Source organism: Protobothrops mucrosquamatus, unplaced genomic scaffold (genome assembly GCF_001527695.2).
Source record: "Protobothrops mucrosquamatus isolate PMUCROS unplaced genomic scaffold, P.Mucros_1.0 scaffold1558, whole genome shotgun sequence".
Classification (NCBI taxonomy): domain Eukaryota; kingdom Metazoa; phylum Chordata; class Lepidosauria; order Squamata; family Viperidae; genus Protobothrops; species Protobothrops mucrosquamatus.
This window is the reverse complement of record NW_015387727.1, coordinates 230725-257551: the sequence shown is the minus strand read 5'-3', so window position 1 is coordinate 257551 and position 26827 is coordinate 230725. Positions and strand designations below refer to the sequence as shown.

The following is a 26827-nucleotide window of genomic DNA, read 5'->3' as shown; positions in this document are numbered from 1 at the left end:
ACATCTTTTTTACATCGTGGTGACCAAAACTGGATGCAGTATTCCAAGTGTGGCCTTACCAAGTCATTGTAAAGTGACATTAACACTTCACGTGATCTTGATTCTATCCCTCTGTTAATGCAGCCTAGCACTGGCTTTTTTGGCAGCTGCAGCACACTGCTGGCTCATATTTAGGTGATTGTCCACTAGGACTCCAAGGTTCCTCTCACAGTTACTACTATTGAGCAAGGTACCCCCTATACTATACCTGTGCATTTGGTTTTTCTTGCCTAAATGTAGAACCTTACTTTTTTCACCATTGAATTTCATTTTGTTAGATAGTGCCCAATGATCAAGTCTGTCAAGATTCTTCTGTATCTTAAGCCTATCTTCTGGAGTGTTGGCTATTCCTGCCAGCTTAGTGTCATCTGCAAATTTGATGGGTTCCCATCTATCCCCTCATCCAAATCATTTATGAAGATGTTGAAGAGCACTGGGCCCAGAACAGAGCCATGGGGCACCCCACTACACACTTCCCTCCATGTAGATGCAGTTCCATTGAGGACCACACGTTGAATATGGCCAGTCAGCCAGCTATAAATCCATCTGGTGGTGATGCTGTCTAACCCACATTTTTCTATTTTATCAAGTAGTAGGTTGTGGTCTACTTTATCAAATGCCTTACTGACGTCCAAGTAAATTATATCCACAGCATTCCTCTGGTCCACTAATTTTGTCACTTGGTCAAAGAATGCAATAAGATTTGTCTGGCATGATCTGTTTTTGATAAATCCATGTTGGCTTTTGATAATGACTTTGTTTGCCTCTAGGTGTTCGCTGATTCGTTGCTTGATTATCTTTTCCAAGATCTTCCCAGGTATTGAGGTCAGGCTGATAGGTCTGTAGTTTCCTGGATCCATTTTTTTTCCTTTTTTGAAGATGGGAACTACATCAGCTCTTTTTCAGTCCTCTGGTAGTTTCCCAGTGCTCCAGGATATATAATATGATTCGTATTATATAAAATGTAATTAAATGTTATGTTAGAAGTACTTAGAAAAGAAAGGAAGGGGATTTTTGAGTAAATTAAGGCTGACACCGTTAAAACTTGTGCTAGAATTAAATGGATGCTGTTTTACATGCCCCTGGATTTTACTGTTTGCACTTAACAGAAATAGTTTCACAGCAAGCTTTCTTTGCTGGACCAAAGCTTGGGTTGGATTAATTAACACTGATATTTTAATCTACTTACTGCTTGCAGCTGGAGGAGTAGGTCATTTTTCTCCTGTACAAGAGAAACTTGTTTTTCTTCAAGTTCCTTCCTTCTGGCTTCTGATTTTTCTAAGGCCTCCTTCAGTTTCAGGAACTCTTCTTTCATATTAGCCATTTCTTTTTCAGTCTCTGCTGATTTTAGGAGGGGTTTAATCTTAAAGAATAGTTTCATCCAAGGCCAATTTTTCACAACCATGAAAGCTCGAATGTTCCACTGGATCACAAGCAGGGCATCTCTGAAGGAAGGAAGGAAGGAAGGAAGGAAGGAAGGAAGGAAGGAAGGAAGGAAGGAAGGAAGGAAGGAAGGAAGGAAGGAAGTCTTAATTATTTGAAATGGAGCCAATTTTAGTACTAGTACTAGATCTTTCTTGTGATCTTAGTGCTGTGTAATAACTTTTTTCTTTTATGTACTAAATACTATATTGATGCTACATATTTAAAAAATTCCTATTTCCAAATTGTATGCTTCATTTTGTGTACACCATTTCTATATTTCTGCATTTTCAAAGCAATAAAGTGCAGTTATCTATTTTTTGCACATCATCAGAAACAGCTGTAACAGTTACTATTAAAATGGATGCATGTTTTTATTTATATTGTATAGGTACCCTTTGAAATAAGAAAACAAGAATATATGAGCCTTTACTTATATGTAACAAAGGGATCAACTGTTTTTCCTTCTTAGAGATCCAAATTTAGATCTTTCTCCACTGCTGAATTATAGTGCTCTAAACCTATCCTTGAATCCATGTAATTTTTTGTTTAGTGTGCCATTCCACATCAAATGACTCCTGGCTGTTACCCCAGGGTGATCTTTGCTATGCCTATTGCAGTCATTATCTTGCCCTTATTGCCAATGTTTCAAGTTACTGCAGTTATCTTACTTCCCTCCATAGTCATGGAAAAGCTGGACAATGTTAGAATAATGTTAGAATAATGTTAGAATAATGGAGGAGAGGATACTTTAACAATGATGTAACTAAGGATGACTTAAGACTGTCCCACTCATGGTCTTCAGTGGAACACAGGAGGAAAAAATTAGCCAGAGCAGAAATGGAAGTGAATCTTATTCAGCTCTAAGTCAGCATAAGATAATAATATGGAGAAAAAAGAAAAAACAATACATTTTTTATGGCATTTCATGGCATTATTCACAGTTATGAAATATCAGATACTACATGAATTACTTCAAAGTTCCATTTCATAAGTCAAATTCCTACTGCCTCCTCAAGCTAGTCCCTTCACATATGTAATTTTAGACAACAAATTCCTTGTCTACATGGTGAAATTGATCCTGGCTTTTAAATTTGGAAGCTGCAGTATCTGGATGATGGTAGGCTGAGGAAAATTGCTGTATAATATAATTGCTTGGAAAAGAGAGTATTCCCAGTATATAGTGTCATGAAGAGTATGTAGCATAATACCTTCGTTCTACCATCTTCAGGAACTCAGTATGCATCAGTTTGCCTCGGGCTCTTGCTTGAATTAGTGTTAAGATCTTGGCTAATCTCTCATCTCTCATTTCTTCCAGATGGCCTAGGAGGCCAGCTTTAAAAAAAACCTGAAATACATGACATCAGTCTGTCAAATAAATTTAATCAATTGTTATTGGTGACACATAGATCAGTTTCAGACATGTAACAAAGCACAACAATGTAAGGGCATAATAATAGCTGTATCAGCACACTGCAATAGCAAGATAAAAATAGTAGAGTATGAAATCTTAATGTGGATTTAGAAGAAGTGATATTGCATTATCCAGTGCATAAGGTGATTAATTAATTAATTGAAATTACTATTGACTCTTGAAATATAAAAATGTAGCTCATTTTTCTTTAAATTAAAAATTGTAAAAGCAAATGAGAATGATAATATAAGTCTGTACTATAGAGCTTAGAATATGCCTTTTTCTGTTAGGCTTTTTCCTTAATAAAAATTGCCATTTAGTCCTAATACTAGGTCCAATTTTAATGATCCTGCTATTAATTTACTTTCACTGCATTCTACATCAATGCAATTTTATTCTTTTTTAATTTTTAATTTTTTTCTCAGGAGGTCTTATGTATATGGAAATCCAAATTACCAACATCTCTCTTGGATTTTAATTTTAGACTGATTAGTTCAATTCTGGCCTAAACTTTAAAATTACTACTTAATTTTCAGTAGACATTTGGAAAAGGTGAATGCACTGAGGGTTCAAACAGTATTCCATTCTATCTTTCCAGGCTATGAAAAAGACAGGGAAGGAAAATGCAAATACTATAAATGAAATATGATATGGAAATTGTGTCCATAGAAGAGATTTGGATTCTGGGACCATAGACAAAGTTGTCTTGAAGATGGACTGGGTGTTGAGGCCTTGAATAAGATAACTGAGGACTGGTTAAGTATCAGGCTAGAAACTGAGAGACCGTGTGTGATCTTGGCTAGTCACTTTCTCTCAGCCCTAGGAAGGAGGCAGTGACTTCTGAAAAACCTTGCTAAGAAAACTGAAGGGACTTGTCCACAAATTTCTTCATAAACAAATTAAGTAAAATAATTATTTTGCTTTGGTCAGACCTTATTTTTATTACTGAGCTCACTTGGAATAAGTTCAGAGAAGGATAATGAAATGATTGGGGGCTAGAAACTCCCATGAAAGGATGTTGAAGGAGGGGTTAAGGGTATTTTCCACTGAGAAGAGAAGGCTGAGAATACTGCAACAGCATTCTTAGATGTACAAATGTAATAAAAGTGTTAAAAATTGGTTTAGAACTGGGACTGAAACTAAGATACATAGAGACAGTTTACCTACTGTGCTGTTTACTCTTAACTGCTGACAGAAGCAAAGTGATAGATATATTTATGTGTATATACAAGTAAGTGTAAACATAATAACAAAGAAATATTGTCTTTATATCTCATTGCTAAATGAAATTGCTCTAGTCACTGAGCCATATTCCACAATGTGGAAGGCTAGACAATCTAGCAATGAAAATATATCTTCTTCTGGATGGTACACAAGCAACGCTGGGAGCTTTTCCGTTCCAATTCTAGGATTCTATGAATGATATAATATAATTTCTAAAAATAAATATATTAGTAGAAGGAAAGCTAGGTCATGGATTTTTTTTATTCTAGTAAAGATCTTTGCAAAAGTTCATCTTTTCTGGAACTTAATTAAAATATGCCAGCTACACTACAGTTGACAGGAGGAGCAGCAAGTCAATAATTAACTCTTCTTCTAGCCTAGCAGTGTGTTTAAATCTATGTGTTAAATAGAGAAGTGGGTGTAAGCAGGAAATGAGGTAGATTCATGAAGGGAGAGAAAGTGTTAGATTTCACAAATGCTATATGGGAACAAAGGCAAGTAATCTTACAATAATAGCCACTATCCTTCTTCAACTGTGGTCCTTTGACAAGTGGATGGTTGTTAATCTTTTGGCTTTGGTGCAAAGAAAAAGCAATCATTGGAAAGTGGTGGGCCCCAGACTGAAGGTGGCCAATCTAGTATTTGACAGTATCAAATATATCAAATATCAAAGTATCAAAGACAGTATCAGAGATAACTGAAATTATCTTTCTGTATTTTATTTGAGGCAAGGAAACCAATCATCTAAAATATAAATCCAAGTTTATTTACTACTCTGGATTTCCTGTCACATTCCGTATATACAATAAATAGCCTCTGTCATAGAAAAAGAAAAGCTTTTGAAAGTTTCAAAAGCATCCTGCTCAAGTTTTAATAGAGATTTAGGAAATTTAAATGGGAACAAATATTACAACATTTTGCCTATTTGTATAAACTGCAGGTTAGCAAGCAGCAGGAGTTTTAAATCAGATCTAAGGCAGAATGTCTGTGTTAGTGATTTATAAAGGCTTCTGCAGTAATTCAACTACCATTGTGCCAATATAACAAAACAAAGGCAGGTTTTATATCATTATTATGGCCAGGTATTGCTAGAAGATTCTCTACATGACTAGTGGAGAAATGGTCTCAGTTGATACCAAAAATGATACCAAAAATATATGAATGCTGATTGATTTGTCAGCCCAGATACAGTAAAACCATTTGGACCGAAATGTAGCTGATCCCTACCCAAGGCACTTTAGGAATGCTTCTCCATTTATGTATTTGTTGTCAACCTGGCTACAGTAAAACCATTTGGATCCAATTTACACAGTGGCTGATCCCTACTCAAAGCACTTTAGATATGCTTCTCCCTTTATGTATTTGAACCATAACAGCATTCTGGTAAGCTATTTACAATGGAACAACTCTGCTTATGCAAAGAAGCCAATTGAGAATCTAGAGAAAATTGGAATAATGTTGTCCATTTCTTCAGGGTTGGGGGAACAACGCATTGTAGAAGGATTTCAAGGATGACTATAAATCCACAGGATTAAACCTTTTTTGCATTAAAAGATTCATACAATTGATTGAAATCTCATGTAATCTCTATCTGTGGATAGCAAGGTTATGGACCTGGTAGTTGGTCTGTGTTAAATCTTTCCTTTCCTTCTTGAGATAAAACTATTCTTCCCAAATATAATGCAGACAGACCTTATCAATAGGGCTACATATCAGAAGATACGTGATTAAATAATATAAATTCCAACTCTCCTTATAATAGTTATTTCAAAATTCTAAAGAGTTCTGATCCAGATACCAACTAGGAACATGCCTTTCCATTTTCTCCATTGCTGGCTTAAGTGAACTGCTTTACCTTGGTGTGCCCAAAGCGATACTGGTTATGATCAATATCCAAAGAGCCCAATAATTTTTCAGCAGCTTTTCTGCTATCCACAAACTTGTCCTCTGGAATTGCAGAAGGATTCAGGATGCGATATCTGGTAAGAGCAGATAAATAACTGACAAATAAATTAAACTCCAGACCATAGTGTAATTCCTTCATTGATTTAGGAATCAGGAAGTCTACTAATATCTCACAGTGTGTGCCTTTGCACAACAAGCTTAATACTTCAGTAAAAAAAAATGTAGACATTGTATTTAATTTACACATACTAAACTTATTTGTTTATTTGTTTATTTAAAACATTCATATAACTTGATTGGTTTTAATCTGGATTATTTTTTTGTGGTTTGGCAGATTGTGACAACTCATAGGATTTGATTAACATTTCAGGGTACTGTATGAACACAAAAATGTAACCAGTTTAAGTATGTTAAGTGAACTCAGACACTTTGTCCACCTAATCAAATATGTCTACATCAGTCTTTCTCAATCTGATGCTCTTCAGAGATGCTATAACTGCAACACCAGAATTTTTAACCCACTCTGGCCCACCATCCTTGCTGGCTGAAAATTCTAAATATTTGAGGGTGATAAAGCTGGATAACCACAAGTTTATGCAATTCTGCAAAAATGTGTTCATTTTCAGAAGTTGAGATGTGCACTACATATGCACTCTGTGGAATCGGAAGCATCCTTTTGTCCTCTTTGAATGCAAACTATTGCATATTCTAAAATATATATTTCATGTTGTCGGTTTTTTTCCTTCAGTTTGGTCAGAATAAATGAAGAACTGGATCTACTGAGATGCTATTAAACAACAAATATTAATTCTGCAAGGGTAACAACTTGACTGTGCCATTGTTCTTCACATTACCTTTGTTTAAAGTCAGCATAAATGACTCTATTAGGAAAGCCTTTGCGGCAAATGCGGATTCCTTCCAAGACACCATTACAGCGAAGTTGATGGAGGACAAGGAAAGGATCCATTGCCCCTGAAATGATAGGACAATAAATGCATTCCTACATATGCATGCTTAAAAGCAGGACTTTCCCCCATTAGATTAAGTATTAAAAACAAAATATATTCTTAGAGAAAACACAGACTTTTACCTGGAGTTTTTGATTCATTGGGAATAATGCAACGCACAAAATGAGGAGCTGTAGATCGTAAATTAGTCATCAATTTGTTTAAATTTTCCTAAATATACAGAGAATAAATAAATAAAAGCTTAACAATAAAATTATAGACAGTATAAATTGCTATTTATATCACAAAACTTTTAAATCATTTAAACATTTAAATCACAAAACTGCATCTCACTTACTTTGGCCATGTCATGTTGGGGAATTCACTGGAGAAAGCAATTATGTTTGGAAGAGTTACATCATAAATTATCATACTAACTTTATAGGACACTAACAGTAGTTCTCTGCTGTCTATTCAAGTTTTCTCTTAAAGTTAAGTATTCTTACTTTGTTATTATTTAGATATAATGTTAAATAATAATGTTATATCATATGACAATGAGTTTGGGTGAGTTTTGGGCTTGCATATTCAAATCTAACATTCCTTCCTCTGTAGAAGATTAGAAACAGCTGCTTTTTAAAAGTGAAAGTATATTGTTGTGATGTCCATCTTGGATTACATGATGTTTAGGTACAATTATAATTGTTAGCCTAGCGGAAGAGAGAACATATTAAATATGAGGTACTGAAGTTGTTAACTGTGTATTCACATTTTAATGAAATGAAATAAAATTCACTTTTTTCCCTATAATTTTTTCTTAATCCTTCTGACATAAGGTCTTCCACATATTATTTACAGACTGGATGCGGCCTTTTTCTTGAAAAAAGTTATACACCATGTACACCACATCATCTAATTTTAAACTATTGTTTATTTAAATAGCAACCAATTTGATTGGGATAGTATAAGTCTCCTGACTTGAGCAAGGAGTTGGACTAGAAGACCTCCAAATTCCCTTCCAGTCCTCAGATTCTATGATTCTAAACAAGCAGCAGTTTTATCCCTCCTTCCCTCTTGTTGTTCACTTGGGCAATCTGGTCTTTCTAGCAAGATCTGTTCCTGTCCTTTTACACCACATTTTGGGGATTGCTGGGCCAAAAGGATCTTGTTAACATATTCCCACTCTGAACAAAGATAATTTTAATGAATTAAATACATTGAAGGAAGCTCTATCTTCTGTATTAAATGTTAACACTGAAATACAAACAAAATTAAACACAGAATATTCAGTCTTGAAAGTGTGATCTCTACTTATTTAGCAATTATTCTATTTATATATTTGAGTATGACAAGCAGAAGTTGCATTTTTTATCCAGAACTGCACATTTTCTACAATTTGGGCAAAGTCACAAATGTTATCAATGGCAAAAATATTACCTAATACTGTATATGGAATGTATGCAATGATCTTTCATATCTTCTGTGAAAATAGCCACATCTGGATCTTTGTTTTTGAAGTATAAGCTCTCACGGATTCTCAGATATACATTATCTATGAGAGCCTTTGGGCCATGGTTTGCTAAACAAACAATTATGGCCTATTGCACTTATTGCATAAGTAGATTTGCATTTCAAAAACTCTACATTATGGTTTAGCATTATATATTAGCAGAACTATGAAAATTTCAGATTAAATTCTGAACTCCTAAAGGGTAAATTCTGTCCAGTTATTTTTACCAAAGTAGACATGCCAGCCACCTTTGAAAAAGAATCCAGATGACTGGAATGTGTCTTTGGTCGCTGATCTAATTCTGAGAAATATAACCACCGGTAGCCATGAAAACAACCATGAATCCTGTGGAGCTTTAAGTATTCATATAATTATTTTAACAAGTAGTTCTTTTTTTAAGTTAACATGCTGAAAATTCAAATCTTGCAAAATCACTTTTTAATTATTGCTCTGTTTTATTCAATTATACTATTTTTGAAGTAGTGAAAGAAAATAAATGAGATGCTATACTTAAAAAGTGAATGTAAAATTACTTTATGCATTGATGACACTGTCTGGAAGGAAGCCCCTTTCTTGCGTTTCTTCTCTCCACTGTGATCAACTTGAAATAAAAGAAAAAAGAGAATTAAATCTCATTACAGCACTAACAGATAACAGACATTTTACCTGATTTAGAAGTCTAGGAGTATTTTAGAAAGTCACTTTTGGGGAACAAACAGATTTATTTTCGTTCCGTGCCATTTTCAGTGTTAAAATGTTGGGCAAACCTTTGTGACTGCTCGTTCTTTTTAACTTCCTCTATTCAACTACAGTCAAATCTTGGGCCAGGGGCAACCATCCATTAATGACAACGATTGATAACAACTATTGATACCAACATTGATGCCAACTATTAATCAGAACTGATCTTTCATGAAAGTTCTAGGTCCAAGAAATTAGAGTTAGACACTGTGTGATTGGAATTATGCTGATCATATGGCCAACTGGTATAATTGATGTCATTTCAGTTTTGAGAAATTCTGATGTTAAAATGTGTAATATGTGGATATTTGGCTTCTACAAATAACTATTAAACAATCAATCTCCATAACAAGAGATTTGTAATGTAAAAGAACTTTGTTTTTAACTTATCAAATATACAATATTTTAGAATTAAAGATTTTTTTTTATAACTAAAGACACATCCTTATTTAACTTATTTATGTGTGTCTGTGTATAAACTGTCTCAGCTTTGTTTTATTAGAACCATATAGCTAGTGTCCACTGAGGATGGATTCCTATAATGCCCTTTTAAAATTTATAATATACACAACCATTATCAGCTGATGACCCATGTACAATAATTGTATGCAGTTCTAAAAAACAAGGCACAATTTGTTTTCACTTGGTTGACTCACCCATAGACTACTATGTCTGAGTTGTGACACTAAGCCATGGTTAGTTTAATCATGATTGGCTATTGGTATCCGTTATGCTCAGCCATAAACCATGTTTTACCAAACATAAGGGCTTATTCTTAGATTACTCTAAGGCAAAAATTAAACAGATGTAGTTGTGTATTCAAACATGTGTTTATGTTTATGTATATGTATAAGTGTATGTGTGTGTGTATGTATGCAATTTCTGTGTTACCAAATATATATTTTTTGTTCTTCCATACAAAAGACTGCCTATATAACAGGGAGGTCTGCATCTAATTTGTTTGCAACAGTGCATGTCTACACCCACAGGACTTATACCTCTGAACTATAAAACATTCCTTTTGGATGGATTAGTTTGCATTCTTGAAATATGAATGTACATTTTGAAGAATGTTCATTCTTCAAACTATAGAGGTGTATATGTGGTCCTTGATGCTCTCTGAGCTTGGCTGTTTTCTTGCAGACATTTTATTACCCAAACTAATTAAAACCATCAGTGCTAGAGAGGAAACACCTCATTTCAACCCTGAGCTACAAATATATTTCTTTATTGATCAAAACTATAGATTATCTTAGCTTCCTCATATGTATATCTTATAGTACGGCTGATTTACAAATACCTGTGCTACTCAAAGATTATAAAATAGTATAATCTTTGAGTAGCACAAGTAGTATAAAGAAGTAAAGGGAACCATAGAAGCCATTGTGTTCAATCCCCTGCTCCACATCGTAGCATCTACTAGAGCAGGGCTTTTCAACTGGTGGTATGGTACCACTTGTGGTACTTTGCCACATGGCAGGTGGTACGCGATTGCTAGCCAAGTGTAGCAGGGGAGAGGAATGAGCCCAAGTGAGCCAAGCCTGAGGGAGAGGCAGCTGCAGGACTGTCTGGCTCAGCAGAAGCCCCAGGAGCTGACAGGGCTCCAGCTGATTGGCGCTTCCAGAGCAGCTTGGAGCTGGAGGTGAACTGAAGAAAAGGGGGGGAGGAGAGGAGAGGCTATAAAAGAATGTGGTTTGGCTGGGGAAAGGGAAAAAAAGACAACAGGAAAGATTTAATCCCTTTAAACAAATGTAGTTAGTTTTACCCAGTGCTTTTTTTGTAAAAAAAAAAAAAAAAAAAGTGCCGGAACTCACACACGTCATACAACCCGCCTTGCCTACCCTACAAGGTTCCATCCCAAAAAAGGTGCTGGAACTCCATTCTGGGCGTTCTATGACAAAAAAAATCCCTGGTTTTACCCCCTTTAATTGAGTCTGTCTGTGGCTTTTAGAAAGTTTTCTTTGAAGGTAAACAGGCTTAATTTAAAGCTAAATCTTTTCGCAATTGCCAGAGCCTTTCAGTCCAGAATTGCAACGTTGTGACATGTGATACAGCTGAGGCAGCTTAAAGAGGAAAAAAACAGAGTTTGTGTTTATTTATTTTCTTGCTTTGCACTTGATTCCTGTGTCTTTAAGGGTACAGGGAAGGGATTGGGGGGGGTGCATTCTTACTACACTGTGGAAGAGCTCAGAAGGGCCAACCAGCTAGCTCAAGAGTCCACAAGTCTTAAAAGTACCAAGTTTGAAGACCCCTGAACTAGCTGATAGTGGTGCATATTAATAAACATGGATAAATTCATCATACATTTGTCAGTGCAAAGGGAAGGTGATTCAGCAAAGGAACAGCCACTGAATAAATTAAAACTGGTACTTTTTTTCTACAGTTTGTAATATTTTATTACATTATAGAATAAAATACAAAAGCAAATAGTAGGACACAGTGGGGAGGAAAAAGGGGGGAAAAGTGAGGGGGAGAAGGGAAAAAGAACAGACTTCCTCTGTTGCAGTAGAAGGAAGCATTAACATTGAACCTCAACTTTTTACTTTTCCATAATATTATAAACTAGCCATTTCTATAACAACAAATGAATCTAATCAGTAAAACCCAAAATCCCTCCCCTTTTTTTAGTCATCAAGTTTTTGACACCTTGCTGAGCCCTGGTGGTACTCAAATATTGTCATGTCCTAAAAGTGGTACAATCTGTGAAAAGGTTGAAAAGCCCTGTACTAGAGCATCTCTGAGATCCAATCTTTGTTTCCACACCAATCATGTGGAAGCCTACTCCATTAGCTGACAGTGCACACATTGAGGAAATATCTCTGAAATTCCTTCCTTATAATTCCAACCCACTGCTTCTGCTCCTACCCTAATAGGCAATATTTAGTTGTGCAACATATTTTTACATGTAAAGCACCCTTTAATATCTGCTTTATAATTATTATTTAAGCAGAGCCAGTAAAAAGACTTAATGAGGTACCAACAATTTGAATTCTTGACTCTTACTCTGCTCCCCAGAGAGATATTTATATGCCTAACATTTGCCACTGCCAAATATTCCAAGGTCATAAGCTAATATATTTATAAGCCACATTTTCTAGTATGTGATGTAAGAAATAAAATATAAGATTCTTCCACTTACCACTGTCAGCACTCACATAATTTTCAAATAGGCTGGCCAGAAGTTTGTTGGAAGATTTCTGAAAAATACCCACCACGGTTTCATTGAGTGGGTCTTTGTTTTTCTCAAGCCAACCAACTATGTTATAGGGCACCTAAAAGAAGTACCAAAAAAGAATTTTAAAGCCAGCAAGCTAGAAACTAAACTACCCAAACAATAATTCTCTTTTTACTTGACATCAATTCTATAGTCAGTTTTGACCTATGAAGTACAGGTAGTCCTTGACTTACATCCACAGTGGATCCCAAAATTTCTGTTGCTAAATGAGATAGTTGTTAAGAGAATTTTTGCCTCATTTTACACCACAGTTGTTAAGTTAATCACTGCAATTGTTAAGTTAGTAACATGATTGTCAAGTGAATTTAGCTTCCCTGATTTTGTTTGTTAGGAAGTCATGACCCTAGAACACTATAATTATTATAAATATGAGTCAGCTGCCCAGCCTCTGAATTTGAATCACATGACCATGCAGATGCTGCAACAATCGTAAATATGAAAAATAGTCATAAGTCACTTTTTTCAGTGCCATTATAACTTTGAACGGTCACTAAACAAGCTGTTGTAAGCCGAGGACTACCTGTATATGAGAAAAGGTATAATTGATCTTTGGTAACATATCATACCTCCAGAACACTCATTTTCCCATTCTTCTGCCTGGCCTCCCAGCCTTTCATTTCCTTTAATTCATAATAACAAAGATGTTCTACACTACGTTATACTTAATCCAGCATAATTTATATGATTTACTGTATTTAATTAACCGAATATTCACTTTCATCCTGGTCTTTTTTTTCCCCTCAGCTACATTAACTTTTTGATGAGTGAGCCCTTAACATTCAGGAAGTATCTTTGTAAACAATGCCTTCCAATGTGTGAGTTCTTGATCTACATTGGCAATCTCTTTCTTTCCAAATGAAAATGGAGAGACCAAAGTAATGCAGTGCTACATGCTTCACCTCATCCATAATCAAGCATTTTCTTGAATCTGCATGGTAGAAGCATCTTATTGGAGTTGCTTCTAATAGGTAAAACTAAGTAATGAACAACAGATTGAAAGCTGTTTTGTTCAATTTGGATCAAAATACTGCATACTTCTGTACTAGACAACCAACCTTCTTAAAAATGATTTTTAAAAAATATTTTTAAAGATGAATTTTAAAAAATGGTCTGATGCATACAAGATATTAAACCATAAAGTGGCTGGCCTGGTTTTAGTTTAACATATTAATAAATCTGTATTTTTTGTGCACAGCTCTCTTCTTTCCAGTCCTTGGAGCCTTTTCCATACATGTTTGCTGAAGAATAAAAGCTCAGTGATGTCAGTTTGAGGTAAAAAAAAACACAACTTCAGCAACCCATTAACATTGTAATTGTGCAATCTGCTATTAAAAAAACAAAACAAAACTTGGCAATCTATGCCAAACCCTAGCCCTGTTCAAAAAATTTAAGTGTGCTTTGTTGGCCGAAGATTGTATATTTCTGGCTTGCCTATCCAAGCATTTATTGTACATTACATTGCATGAATTTTATCAGTATAAAGGTGAGAGGAAGTAGGCATCAAGTGTACTAAAAGTGATATCCTGATTTTTATTTGCTGAATTCTAAGATATACATTACTAGTGCAAAAAGTAGATTCAAAACATTTCCACTTCAAATCCCAGCCTTTTCCCAGTTCCTCTTTTTGCTAAAAATATTTTTTCACTCTTCCCATCTCCCAATTTCACTATGCTTCATTGTTCCATGGCATTTAATTCCCCACAGGATATAAGTCTACAAAAAGTGATGTAATAGAAGAAAAACTTTCTATGATGTTTCCAACTGCAAATGGAAGGAAGGAAGGAAGGAAGGAAGGAAGGAAGGAAGGAAGGAAGGAAGGAAGGAAGGAAGGAAGGAAGAAAGGAAGGAAGGAGGCTCTTACCGCTCCAGCATAATGCAGAAGTTCAAAATGTGCTTCGTATTTCCTCCTTTTGTCAGGCCTTGGTTTCTGCAGATTGGGTGATTTGCCAAGATGGTTGTCATAGAGTTTGGCTTTAAAGGTCATGTCTGTAGCCTTTGGAAACATGCATTCTTCTTCAAGAATAGAAAGGATGCCCAAGGGCTGTTAGCAAAAAAACAACAACAGAATAATAAACAAACAATGACAGACTTCCCAAATTGCATCCTTCCAGTTGTACCACAATACTAAAATACTAAGCAGTCACAATCAATGGGAACTACTTTAGGAATCTGTTCTTCCAACTATATATAGTATGTTGCCAGCAATGAATGCTACTGGTACAGAGTTGGGTTTTTTTTTTTATCATAACCATTAATCTATTATTCTTTCCATCTGCTATAAAACCTGTTGACATAGCATGTGAAGATGTTAAATTTTATCCCAGTTGCTGACATAATATTGATATTTTTGCTTTCAAAATACTTTGATGGGCTGACATATTTTTCTCAAGGAAAGAGATAGAAACTAAAGCATTTTATACTCAGATCTATATGCTTTGTGACCCATAAAACTACATGTTGTTAGTAATGGTCTGCCAAGAAACTGATCCTTCTTTTTAATTCCTTTAATCCTACATAGAAAAATCAGAACTTGATGGCCATGCTGTAAACACATTTAAGTACATTTAACTTGCCAACCCAAAGGTTATGCAGGCTTCTTATGACTATTGGAAAAAAATGACAAATGTATAGCGCTAGTTCAACCTTTTAAATTAATTTACAGTCAGGGACTTAGATGAATTTATTAGTACCTTTTCAATTAGATCAATGCAAGCCTGTAGATCCAATCCAAAGTCAATGAACTCCCATTCAATGCCCTCCTTTTTGTATTCTTCTTGTTCCAAGACAAACATGTGATGATTGAAAAACTGTTGCAATTTTTCATTTGTGAAATTAATGCAAAGTTGTTCAAAACTATTATACTTCAGGCAGAGAGAGAAAAAAAAAACAATTTGTATAGAATCAAACAGAGTAACTAAGACAAAATTTCTATATGGCTTGATAAAACTTGAATTTCTTTAAATATAAGATCTGTTTTAGTGTGCATAAACATTGTAGCCATTAAAAAAAACAAAATCTGCTAGGCTAATTATTCAGGCATGTTTCACAAAGATATGAAGTCATCATTGTCCTGCTGATATTAATTTTACATTAGACCAGTGATCCCAGGAAGCAATCAAGATTTTAATATTAGTTGCATTTCTACTTTTCCAAGGTGCTAGCCAAGCTTCACCAATCTGATGTTTTCTAGTAACATTGGCCTTTAGACATAACACTAAAGTCATCATACTGGATATTATGAGTGTTTAAGTCTAAAACCCCTAGAAGGCATGTGGTGAAATAGGTTGATGAAGGTTGTTAAAACTATTTTAACAAAGAAATCTTCTGATTAGTTATTGCCTAAGAAGTGGGTGGACTAGAGCAGGACTTTTCAACCGGTGGTACACATACCACTTGTGGTACATTAACAAATGGCAGGTGATACACAGCCCTGCCTAGCCAAGTGTAGTGGGGGAGGGAAAGAGCCAGCACAGGCAAGGACTTACTGTGAGAGAGTCCTCTGGAGCTGCAGAGTGGCTGGGGCAAGGCAAAGGTCCCAGGCTCACTTCTGGCTCACCCTCCCCCATGAGAAAGGAGGAGGAGGGGGCCCGGAGACAGGAGAGGCTATAAAAGGAGGCAGTTTGGGCGGGAGAGGGAGAGAGAGAAAAAAGCAGCAGCCTTGGGAGGAGGGAGTCAGGTCTACCTGCACCAAAGGGAAAGAAGGAGGAGGAGGGAGGGGGGAGAGGAGAGATCAAGCAGGCTGGCCATGAACTGATCTACAACTGCTGTGGCAGCCACCTGTGCTGGTAGCAGCACACAGGCAAGAAATGCAGTGGGGGAGGGGTCACCCTCCAAGCGGAATGAAAAAAGGCAGCAATGCCTGGAGGTGAGGCACGGAGGAGGGAGGGAAATGGAGAGTGGAAGGATTCTTATGTGCTTTCGTGACTTTGAAGTTCTAGGATTTGTGCAATGTGGGCTTTGTGTTCTTAAGGAGTGTTTGGCAATTTCTATTTGGCTGATGTCTCGTGTTAGCTTCTATTGCTTTGCTATTGTTAGCTGTAAGTTTTGCTGCAAGGGATTTTGAAGTATTTTTCTCCTGAATGGATTTTGCCTGTAGCATTCCTTTACTTATGAATGGAGCCATTTGGGGAGGCTGCCTTAGCTGGCAGCCAATACTTACTACATTTTTTTTTCTTCCTTAAGTGCCGGCTGTGCTCAACTTTCCTTTCTAGCCAGTGGCTAATTCTTAAAGGGGAATGTGCCTTTTTAAGCTAGTTCACTCAGCAGTTTGTATTTTCTGTCTCTGGAAGCTTTTCTTTGTTTGATGAATATATGGAAGAGAGAAAATATGGGGGGGTGTTTCAAATTCTTCCTTCAGAAGGAGGTGACCATGAGAAAGAGGGAGACAGGGAAGGAAAGAGGGAGGGAAGTCCTGCCTTAGCACTTGGCCACCAGCAGCCCTGCCTGACTGCTTGTCAAAATGTTGCAAAAGGGGATCACATGATCCTGGGACACTGTGACCATCATAAATATGAATCAGTTGCCAAGCATCCAAATATAAATCACATGACCCTGGGCATGCTGCAATAAGTGTGAAAAATGGCCATAAGTCTTTTCAGTGCAATTGCAACTTTGAACAGGTTTTTTTTGGGGGGGGGGGGTTGGTCATCAAGTTTTTGAAACCTTGCTAGGTAATACTCAAATATTGCCATATCCTAAAAGTAGTACAATCGGTGAAAAGGTTGAAAAGCCGTGGACTAGAGGACACTAATAATTCTTTTAATAAAATTTTCCAAAGAAAATACTCGATTAAAGTCTGCTAACTTAAATCAACTTGCTCTTTTGTGGACATTTTTGATTTCAATTACTCACGTCAAAGATCTCAAAGCCAGCAATGTCTAATACTCCAATGAAGAACTGTCTTGGTAATTTAGTGTCCAAAGTCTTATTTATGCGAATAACAAGCCATTTGAACATTCGATCGTATACTGCCTTAGATAAAGCTCCAACAGCATAGGTAACCTAAGCAAACATGAGAAACAATGGCTGGGTATATAATGAAGAATGTAATGAAATTTATCATCTGCTAGAAATATTAATTAAAACTCATTGCTTCCACTTCTGCTGTGGAATAGCTTTGATTCAGTGAATATACTGATAACTTAGGAGGAAAAGCCATAACAGACCCACTCTGACAACTATACAATATTTGCTAGTCTCCCACTTTTTCTACTGCTGAATAAAATGGATAAAATGTCAATAATTGAACTGTGTAGCATGACATCAATATATATTGAATATTGGCTTGGTTTACTAGGACTGTGAATGCTTTGAAATGATTCAAGAGTGCTTTATACATCTTTGCTATTCCTTAGAGCAACCTGTATTTTATGAGCCTGAAAAACGATACTTCTATTTGGATGCATTTAAGAATCACATTCACATTAAATGAGTAAGTGCCTTAAAACAGCTACATATATTTTTTCAGACTCGCTATGAAAAAAGAATGTGTGAAATGCCACAAAGTAATTTTGCTTTCCTGTTCCCAAACTATATACTTCTTTGCTGAATTGAAATTTGCATTAAAATGTGCTGCATAGTTCATTGTTCTTTAGAGTTGGGCAGGATTGAGTGTTGTACAGTATTCAAGTTCAGAATCATAGGAATTTGCAGTCTTATTTCTACCACACACTATTTGCTGTGCGGTTATAAGCAGCAGATTTGTAAGTTTCTACAGAAGTACTCTTAGATGGTGGAACCAAAGTGTCCCTCAAAGATTTATTTTTATCATTGTGGCTAGGTTTATACTAAGGGACTGCAGTTATGGAGAAAAACATTGTTTTGCCTAAAGTTTTATGATAATTTGATAAATTTCATATGAACTTTGTTGAAACCTGGAACCGTATATAATACATCCTGTCCATTTGGCTTGGTCTGGTGATCATTAACTACTATGATGTTCAGGTGCTGACTGGACCTTTCAAAAGTCATAGTCATGGAATGTAAAATACTGGACAATTGTAGCAATAGGAATAAAAATATAAATACAGTATTTGTAATAATACTTCTGTTTACAGAAGAATCAACTGGATGTGAAAGAGGCATCTTGATAGATTATGTGGTTTTAAGGATTTCTCACCTGTTCTACATTTTGGCCTTTAGTGACATACTCATTTCCAACTTTCACTCTTGGATGCACCAAACCCTTAAGCATATCAGAAGAGTTAACTCCCATTAGATAAGCAGCCTTATCAGCACCTGAAAGAAACAGCATTTCAATCAGTAAAACAGGAGGAGGATGGGTATTTTTTAATTTCTAGAACATATTCTAGGACAGAACTCCAAAGCAGAGGAATAACATGAAATGTATGATACCAGCAGAAATTTAACCATAATACAACTACTAGCTCTGCTGATAATCATTGTGAGCTAAAATTACATTTAACATAAAACATGTAATAGAATAAAATACTTCCATCATATATTTTTCCTAAAGGTACTTTAGATTTATCGCCCATCCAGGACTAATACTTGGAAGTCTAGCTATTGTTATGTGTTGACATTTATTTAGCTCAAGAAAAAAATCTTGGCACTTGGTAGAACACAGACTTGTCCGCATTATAGCTCAGACAATGTATAGTCTCAGTCACACAGAAATGATCATGCTGAGGCCAAGAAGACAGTTCTTGCAAAAAAAAAACAACAATTCTTGCAAAAAAAAAAAATTAACTGATGGCAGAGTAGCCGAAATTCTAGCTGTCTAGAAAAAGGTTGTAGCTTTATAATTATGATTACTTCAAAATATGGTGCATTTCTACCTAGATGACACTCAAGGTGTATAACCATAAAGCAGAAGAAAATGAAAAATTAATAAGCAGTTTGTATACATTGGCACAGAAATATATTTATTTTAATTACTGAAATAACATTTGCAAGTGTCAGGTAAATCAAAAGATGAGACATTGAACGAGATATAATTAAAAAAATACAAATGTAAACCATAGTTACATGAACAGAAATAATAATAATCATCATCTAATGCAACGTAATGTTATAACTGTTTATTCTTATTCTAATTGAGACATTAGTGGAAATTTGAAGGGAAAAAATTGTTCAGGTTTAAACTTCTGAACTCCTGCATAAAACTGTGTTTAAAGGTGCCTACATTTATGTGAACTGACACCCATCTTTGTGATAATGGTTAAACTTTCTTAGAAGTTCTCACTCTGATTTATACTGAACAGAGCCAATAAAGTAGTAGTCTTGGACTGGACATCTTAAGACATAGAGGACTTTGGGACAGTATATATTTTTCTCCTTTTTTAGTACAATCTTGATAAATAAATCTGCAAAACTTTTTTTTAGATTGATTCCACTACAGGCTTTTAATTTTTTATTTTATCTGAAAGGGCACAAATGCAATTGTTTTCTCAGAGAACAATCATGATCTATTAGCCCAATCTACTTTACATATTATTGTTATAAGAAAATTTGAAGAAGAGGGTTTTATGTAGTCCACTGGGGCTGGAATATAGTAGAGGAATGCAGAAGTAGCCTTATCAAAGATATGCAAGAACTGTAAGAAGAGCTGCTAAAGGAAAGTAAATGAAATTCAGTTCTGAAAAAGAAGGCAGCATGGAAAAAATATTCAAAATAGCCAGCCATTATTTTTTTAGGGGCAGAAGATTCAGTTACCATACCCTACAACAGTGGTGTCAAACTTGCCACGTCATGTGACGTGTTGTGATGTATCGTGACTTTTTCCCCCTTGCTGGAGCTGGGGTGGGCGTGGCGTCCACATGTGACATCCAGTCCGCAGACTGGCAGTTTGACACCCCTGCCCTACAACAATAAAATGTGTTTCTTCAATCTGTGTGGTGATTGCTGGCTCACTTAGCCTGCTTTGAAGAGTTAACACATATTTACATTATTTATTAAATATATAGCATTTACATTTATATTTACTGTATATTTACATTTAGAAAATGCCCAAATAGACACTTTTGTATGTATTTATGAACAGAAATCTAGGTCAGTTATGTAATAGCATCTACCCAGCATTTTTTAAATCTTAACAGTCAAACACAACTGGATTTGGTTAGTACTGGCATGGGATACTACCAGGGAATATCAAGGGTATAGGTGGGACTAAGAAATTAATAATTAAAATGGCAAATTCAGCTTGCTTGAACATCTTACAACCTACAATATCTTTAACACCATCAAACAACAACCTCTACCTATCCCAAGTCCTTCAGAAGGATTCAATAGAGGAAAAAATGCCAAATCGAATCTAAACTGCAATCAGCCATAGTAATAATAAGCTGGCAAGCAAGAACTGGTGGAACCACAAAATAAAGTAATAGAAAATTAAGAAGCTAAAATTCTCTGGGACATTAGAATTCAGGCAGACAAGCACCTGTTACATAGCACCCCAGACTTAAAAATTGCTAATAAGAAAGACAAAAAAAAAATCTGGATAGAAGACATTGTAATACCTGGAAACAGTAAAAGAGAAGAGAAAGAACTAGAAAAAAAATCACAAAATAAAATAAAATATAAAGGCCTGCATATAAAAGAGAATATTGCAAAAGAAAGCAAAAATAGGGTTCAAACAGTTCAAAGGTAGGGTTTGAAGAATGAGGCATTGCAAAACTGGCTGGGAAACTGTCATGGAATGTTACCAATGAGGACTATGTGACTGCAGCTGCAGTACCACAGCAACCAGTAGCACTGAAGCTCCAAACATGTGGATTCCTGAAAATCATGGGCCCGGATTTTGGATACATTCTGTAAGTTAGCCTGTTTGAGGTATCTTGGTTTAAAAATTGTTGCCCTAAGATGTACCATTTTGCACAGTTAAAGGTCACGACAATGAGAGTTTTAGTTTATATATAGACAGATTTCCCTAAAGTCACAAGGAGTCCATTTCAGTTCAAAGGCAAGAGAAAAAGAAAGTGAGAGAAATATTTTTTTAAAAGGTGTTGATTCTTAATTAGACACTGACAGCTGCTCTATTTGCACCCCCTCAGTAACTTTTCAAAATTTAATCTAAAGAATCACACAGCCCTAATTTAATTACCTGCCTTCTGTTACATTAAAGTTGGCATAGATAGAAGAGGGCATGTTAACAACTACACATGAAACTTTTGGGGACCATATGCATCTTGAAACCTTTCACCATAGTTAATTAATTAGTGTGATCTGATCACCTGCATGCATAGATATTCTTTCATGACACTGAGAAACTGATTGCTCAGAAAGAATTCAATGTGTATTCTATTGAATACAAGGTGATTTTGCAGGTATTACTCTGGAAGTGTAGAGAATGGGCACATAAGATCATAATTTAGGCAATTGTCTGGAAGACATTATCATGTAAAAAATAGCTACTGATTGGGGGCAATAGCTGATTCTGAAGCGATTACAGAACAAATTACATATCCAGTATGAAGAATATATTGTCTTCATAGACCCTGTATATTTTACATGGGTAATTATGTCTTGTAAATAGTGAATGTAAGCAAAACAGTATGGTTTGTATCATGTACACTTTGATTAATTTGTAAAATCAGCTTCAATATATGGCACAAGAGAGTCATCCAAGGGCTTCCTAGCAGATCCGCCTTGCCCAGAAGATCCTATTGTATAGTAATGTTGGGGTCCTCATTGCAAAATGATGGGTAAGGTAACACTCACAAAAACTACTTATTACTTTTTACTCTAATTAAGGAATGATGGGAATCATAGAATCTTTTGAATTGAGAATGGTGGGGAGTTAAGTGAGGGACTTTTAACCTCTCTATTCCATTAAGTGCTCAGCAAATGGTGAGAAAATTATTCCGGTCTCTTTTTATGCAATTAATGTCTTTCAGTCTTTGAAAACTATACTGTTTTCTTTCCCTGGCATAGTACATCAATCCACTCCCATAAACCATATGCTCAGATTGTGCCCAACTGCAGCATACTGATCTATAGATAAGATTCCCACAAAGAAGTTTGATTTTTATGTGGGAATAATATTAGGAGCAAAAACAATGCTAATATTACAAAACAAGAAAAGGAACACAGTTGGTAAACAAAAAAATAAAATGCTTACTCTCTGTGCCATCAGCTTCTGCCTGCTCTTCCCTGGGTCTTTGTTTAAATTTCATGTCTCCAAAGTGCATAATTGCACCAGTGAGTTTGTAGGCACCATATTTTTCATCAGCAACAAAACCCAAAATATCCATGGCTTGCTGTTAAAAATTTTAAGAAAAGAAAAAGATATTTTGTTATTTGCCTCCTCAGCTACATGCTGCTCTGTTTTCCAGAGTTGCCTTACAGCAGTGCTGGTGTTACTGTGCTTCTTCTAGTATTGAAAACTCAAGCTGAAACTGTTGGAAAAGTCTTATTCATGTTCTATTTCCTGATGCTGATGGAACAATTAGCCACATTAACAGCACATTATGAGACTTGGAAAATATATTTAAAAGAAGCACGTCATTTAACAAACTGTTTTGGAAAATACAATTAGGTAAATCCTAGGGGGAGCAGAGTGCTCAAACTGGGAAACAGACTCCCTGAATACATTCTGGATATATTTATTCAAAGATGTTATTACTGTTGATAACCTTAAGTAGCTTTAAAATGAGGTTGAAAAAAATGTAAGTAGGACAGGTTTATCAAAGGCTGTCTTGTAGTTTCAGTATTAACTTCACACTGCTGAGGGCAGCATGCCTCAAAATACCCATTTCAAGGAAATAACGGGAAACTGCTATGTTGCCATCTCTGGTTTGCAAACACACTGGTTGGCTTTGGTTAAGCACTATGAGAATCAAAATTCTGAACTTTGAAGGGTGTTGACCTGATCTAGCACAGCTACATTCTTACCTCAACTTATGAAAGTCAATAGATAGCATGGGTTTATTGGTACAGTCCTGTTCTGAAATAATATACAGGAAGGCTAAGGATGACTCACTCTTAAGACCATTCTGCATACTGAAAACTATCCTCTTTTGATGTACTGATCCTGGAGTCATTGCATATTTATGCTCAGCAATTCTGTTGAGTGAGACAATTTATATGGATTGGTTTGAACTGACTCAAATAAGAAAATTGCTGTGGTTCTCACTGAACAGCTTATGCCCTTTTGTACTTCAATAAAAAACAAGTCTTACATCAGTTGCAATCAGCTCTTCCCCATCATCTAAATTATCCACAGTAACAACACCTTGTGAACAGATGTGATAGTCATATGGGTTTGTTGACACCAATAACATATCTGCAAATGAGGAAAAGATAAAACAGTTTATTCTCTCAAGATCTGGGCTCCTGTTAAGTCAAAATATAGTCCAGCACACGTGCAATTCATACATCAAAGTTGCTGGGAAATTAGATCTACACAAATGTGTGCAGTTTCTATTTTTAAATTATATTACTATGCAACCCTGCATATATCTACACAGAAATAAGTTCCGCCAATTCAATGGGATTTATAGAACAGAACAATGCAGTTCAACAATATTAGTGCCAAACAATAGATATTGTTGAAAAATATATAAACCCACACTTAATCTCTATAAAATGGCTTATTCTACTTCTTTGCTTATATTAACCTAGTTCCTATAAAGAACTTTCATTGACATTCCTAGCCCTTCAGAAAGAAATCAGCCTAATATAATAGTGATAACATGAACACATTTTCAACAGCAATAAAAAGATCTTGAATTCCAAACCATTCTGAAACTATAAATTAGCTTTATTTTATTTTTTTATTTTATTTGCCTGGATAATCAAGTCTCTCTGAATAGTTCAATCTAATGACGCATTCTTATACTTATGCAATTAACTCCACATGATCAATAGACTCATATCCTACACCCTGCTTAGCTTTTCAGTCAAATTGCATAGGCAGATGTGCTTGCTGATCCTTCTTCCGCTACAAATAATAAAGGGCAAAGACATTTACACAGCTTCTCATATTTCAAAAGTCCAACAAAATTGTGTTTAGTTGATTCTAATATCTTGATGTCATGGGGAGAAGCAATGTAATTTCAAATGTCCAAATCAGGGCAAGAAACATATCACCCTCTCCCCCCCCCAAAATAATAATAAAAATTAGGACAAAAGGATTATTTCAAAATTTTATTAAGATATCAGAAAATGTGGTCAACAACTAGAATCTCCTACAAAATTATTACTTCTAGTACATTTTCTGCCATTCTACATATACAGCTGTGCAGACTGTGAATAATTGATTGTAACAGCAAAACTATTGTGTGGACCGCAGTTTATCCATGCAACAATCCATGCAGGCCAGCAAGTATAGCATAAGAATAAATAAACCATGAAAGGTACATTTTCACTGTGGAATATTTCCATCCAAATCCTGTTAGCTGAAAATCACTTTGAAACAGTTCCTCTAATCTACCTTAATTAGGCCATAGTAAAGGCTAACTGGTTAAGGATTTAGCAGATGGTCCACTCAGCTTGGATGACAAGAACAAAAAATGAGATTATTACTGCTTTTGCCAAGCAGAAATTTAGGACATGTATAAAGGGAAGCTTTGCCCATATTACAGGAAGCATCCATATAAATGCACAATCCCTATGCATAAATAGGGTGTAAAGCTACATGATAAACAGGACCAGCTACTGAAATTAAAAAATGGTCATGTGTAATAACAGATGTAGTCATACAAAAATATAGATGTAAGTAAAAAATGGATGGAAAGGAACCTCCTCTTTCAAATTATGTGAAGTATTATCAGTAGCTCGGCTTTCTGTTCATCCAGAATTATATCCAGAATCTCAATACAAGACATCAACTGAGGTACATAAGTTAGAATCCATATAGACAGTACTGTCTACCTTGACCAATAGTGGAATTCTAGCATTTCACTGCTATATATGTATCAATGTGTATGCAATCTTCTACCTTAAACACAAATTATTCATAGAAACTTCATTCTTCTATATACATGCAGCATTATCTAACAGAAGTTCTATATGTGCTATTTTAAAGTGCTGGATAAGGAAAGAGTTTGCAGACTAAGAATCTGTGATTAATATGGCCAATAATGATATCATCTTAACTACTAAACGTTTTCCAGATTGCTTACTTTTTTTGCAGTGTTATTATTTTATTGAAATGATTGTTATTTCACATTACCATTTTTCTTTCTCAATTCCTCTATCCACCCATGTATCCAGAATATATATATCCACATAAAGCATGGACTTCCTTTTTATTACCTTGTAGCTCTGCTTTCTTTCCTGACAAGATTTGATAGAAGATATGATAGCTTCTTTCACCGGGTTGTTGAAAAATAACTCGGGATTTCTCTAAAAGATCTAGTGGAGAGTGAAGAATTAAACTGAAAAATAGGTTGAAAGTTGTATATGAAATATAAAGTCTATAGTTATAACAAGCAGTATACTACTTACAGATTTCAATATCAGCAGATGATAGCTTGCCTGTAGTCCCAAAATGGATCCTGATAAATTTTCCCTATTGTACAAAATTTAAAAACATGTGAAAATGACAATATATAGAGCCAATATAGTCCACTTTATTACTATAAGCTTGCTTTGATAACTGCATTGTTTGGATGTTTTGATAAATCTGTGGCTGATTCACACATTATGCTATAACATGGTTTATTTAAATCATTGCTTATTGCATAAATGCAATGGTTTATTTAGAGTAAGCAATAAGATACAATTTATATTCAATAGTGTCTTGGTTTACACATACTGTTAAGTTTCATTAATCTAGTTTTAGGGTGGACGATTCAGACAAATGAAACAAATTGTTTCCCCAATACATAATTAAAAAAACATGACTCCTTGGAAGGATGAATCTTCTTTAAAGGAAGTTGTGGTGATGATGGCTAGAAAAGAGTTTGCCATGCATGTTCCCAAGTTTTACTCAGAGATCTTGATAAACTCACCTTCACTACCTCTGATACATCACAATCAAGAATTCTGACTTTGACACAGAAACACACAGCTTCTAAATCCACAGATGTTATTTCCAATGCCAGATTGCTTGAAGACCACCTTAAAAGTGGTGGTCTATTCAGGAATAGGCAATTGCTTCTGAGTAATAACATTACCACAATCAGCTCTAATCAGCACTATTGAATTCTTTTATCACTGCCAGGACTATGAATGTATTACTAATAGGTCTCTGTGAAATGGTCTAGCTTTGTTTTGACAAGACATTTGTTTGATGATTCTTTTCAGTGAGCTACTTTTGATCACCTTGAGTTGTGAAGCATGAAACCCGATTATAAAATCAAATTGCCAATAATTATGGAAAAAAGCAAGAACCATACTGTACTTATATTAACCTAAAATTATTATTCCTATTAGTTGTATTTTAGCATTTGCTGATCATGATGACTATAATCTCTAATATCAGAAGC

The 26827-nt window shown here is 35.4% G+C and overlaps 1 protein-coding gene across 3 annotated transcripts in view; it reads right to left on the bottom strand.

Annotated features, from left to right (window-relative positions):
• The window catches only part of LOC107293272 (myosin heavy chain, cardiac muscle isoform), an 87263-nt gene that overhangs the window by 44392 nt on the left and 16044 nt on the right, over positions 1 to 26827 (bottom strand). For 2 of the 3 annotated variants that reach the window (XM_015822419.2, XM_015822421.1), the window contains 15 exons: positions 25845 to 25908; positions 25653 to 25751; positions 23576 to 23679; positions 22516 to 22654; positions 18556 to 18674; positions 17289 to 17438; positions 15128 to 15298; positions 14299 to 14478; positions 12342 to 12474; positions 8995 to 9062; positions 7095 to 7182; positions 6859 to 6976; positions 5955 to 6078; positions 2673 to 2809; positions 1229 to 1484 (listed from right to left, as the gene is read on the bottom strand). In XM_015822419.2, the coding sequence (XP_015677905.1) occupies positions 1229 to 1484; positions 2673 to 2809; positions 5955 to 6078; positions 6859 to 6976; positions 7095 to 7182; positions 8995 to 9062; positions 12342 to 12474; positions 14299 to 14478; positions 15128 to 15298; positions 17289 to 17438; positions 18556 to 18674; positions 22516 to 22654; positions 23576 to 23679; positions 25653 to 25751; positions 25845 to 25908 (1950 nt within the window). Of the gene's footprint in view, positions 1 to 1228; positions 1485 to 2672; positions 2810 to 5954; positions 6079 to 6858; positions 6977 to 7094; positions 7183 to 8994; positions 9063 to 11378; positions 11389 to 12341; positions 12475 to 14298; positions 14479 to 15127; positions 15299 to 17288; positions 17439 to 18555; positions 18675 to 22515; positions 22655 to 23575; positions 23680 to 25652; positions 25752 to 25844; positions 25909 to 26827 lie in introns of all 3 variants that reach the window. The other variant, XM_015822420.1, reaches the window with a different exon arrangement.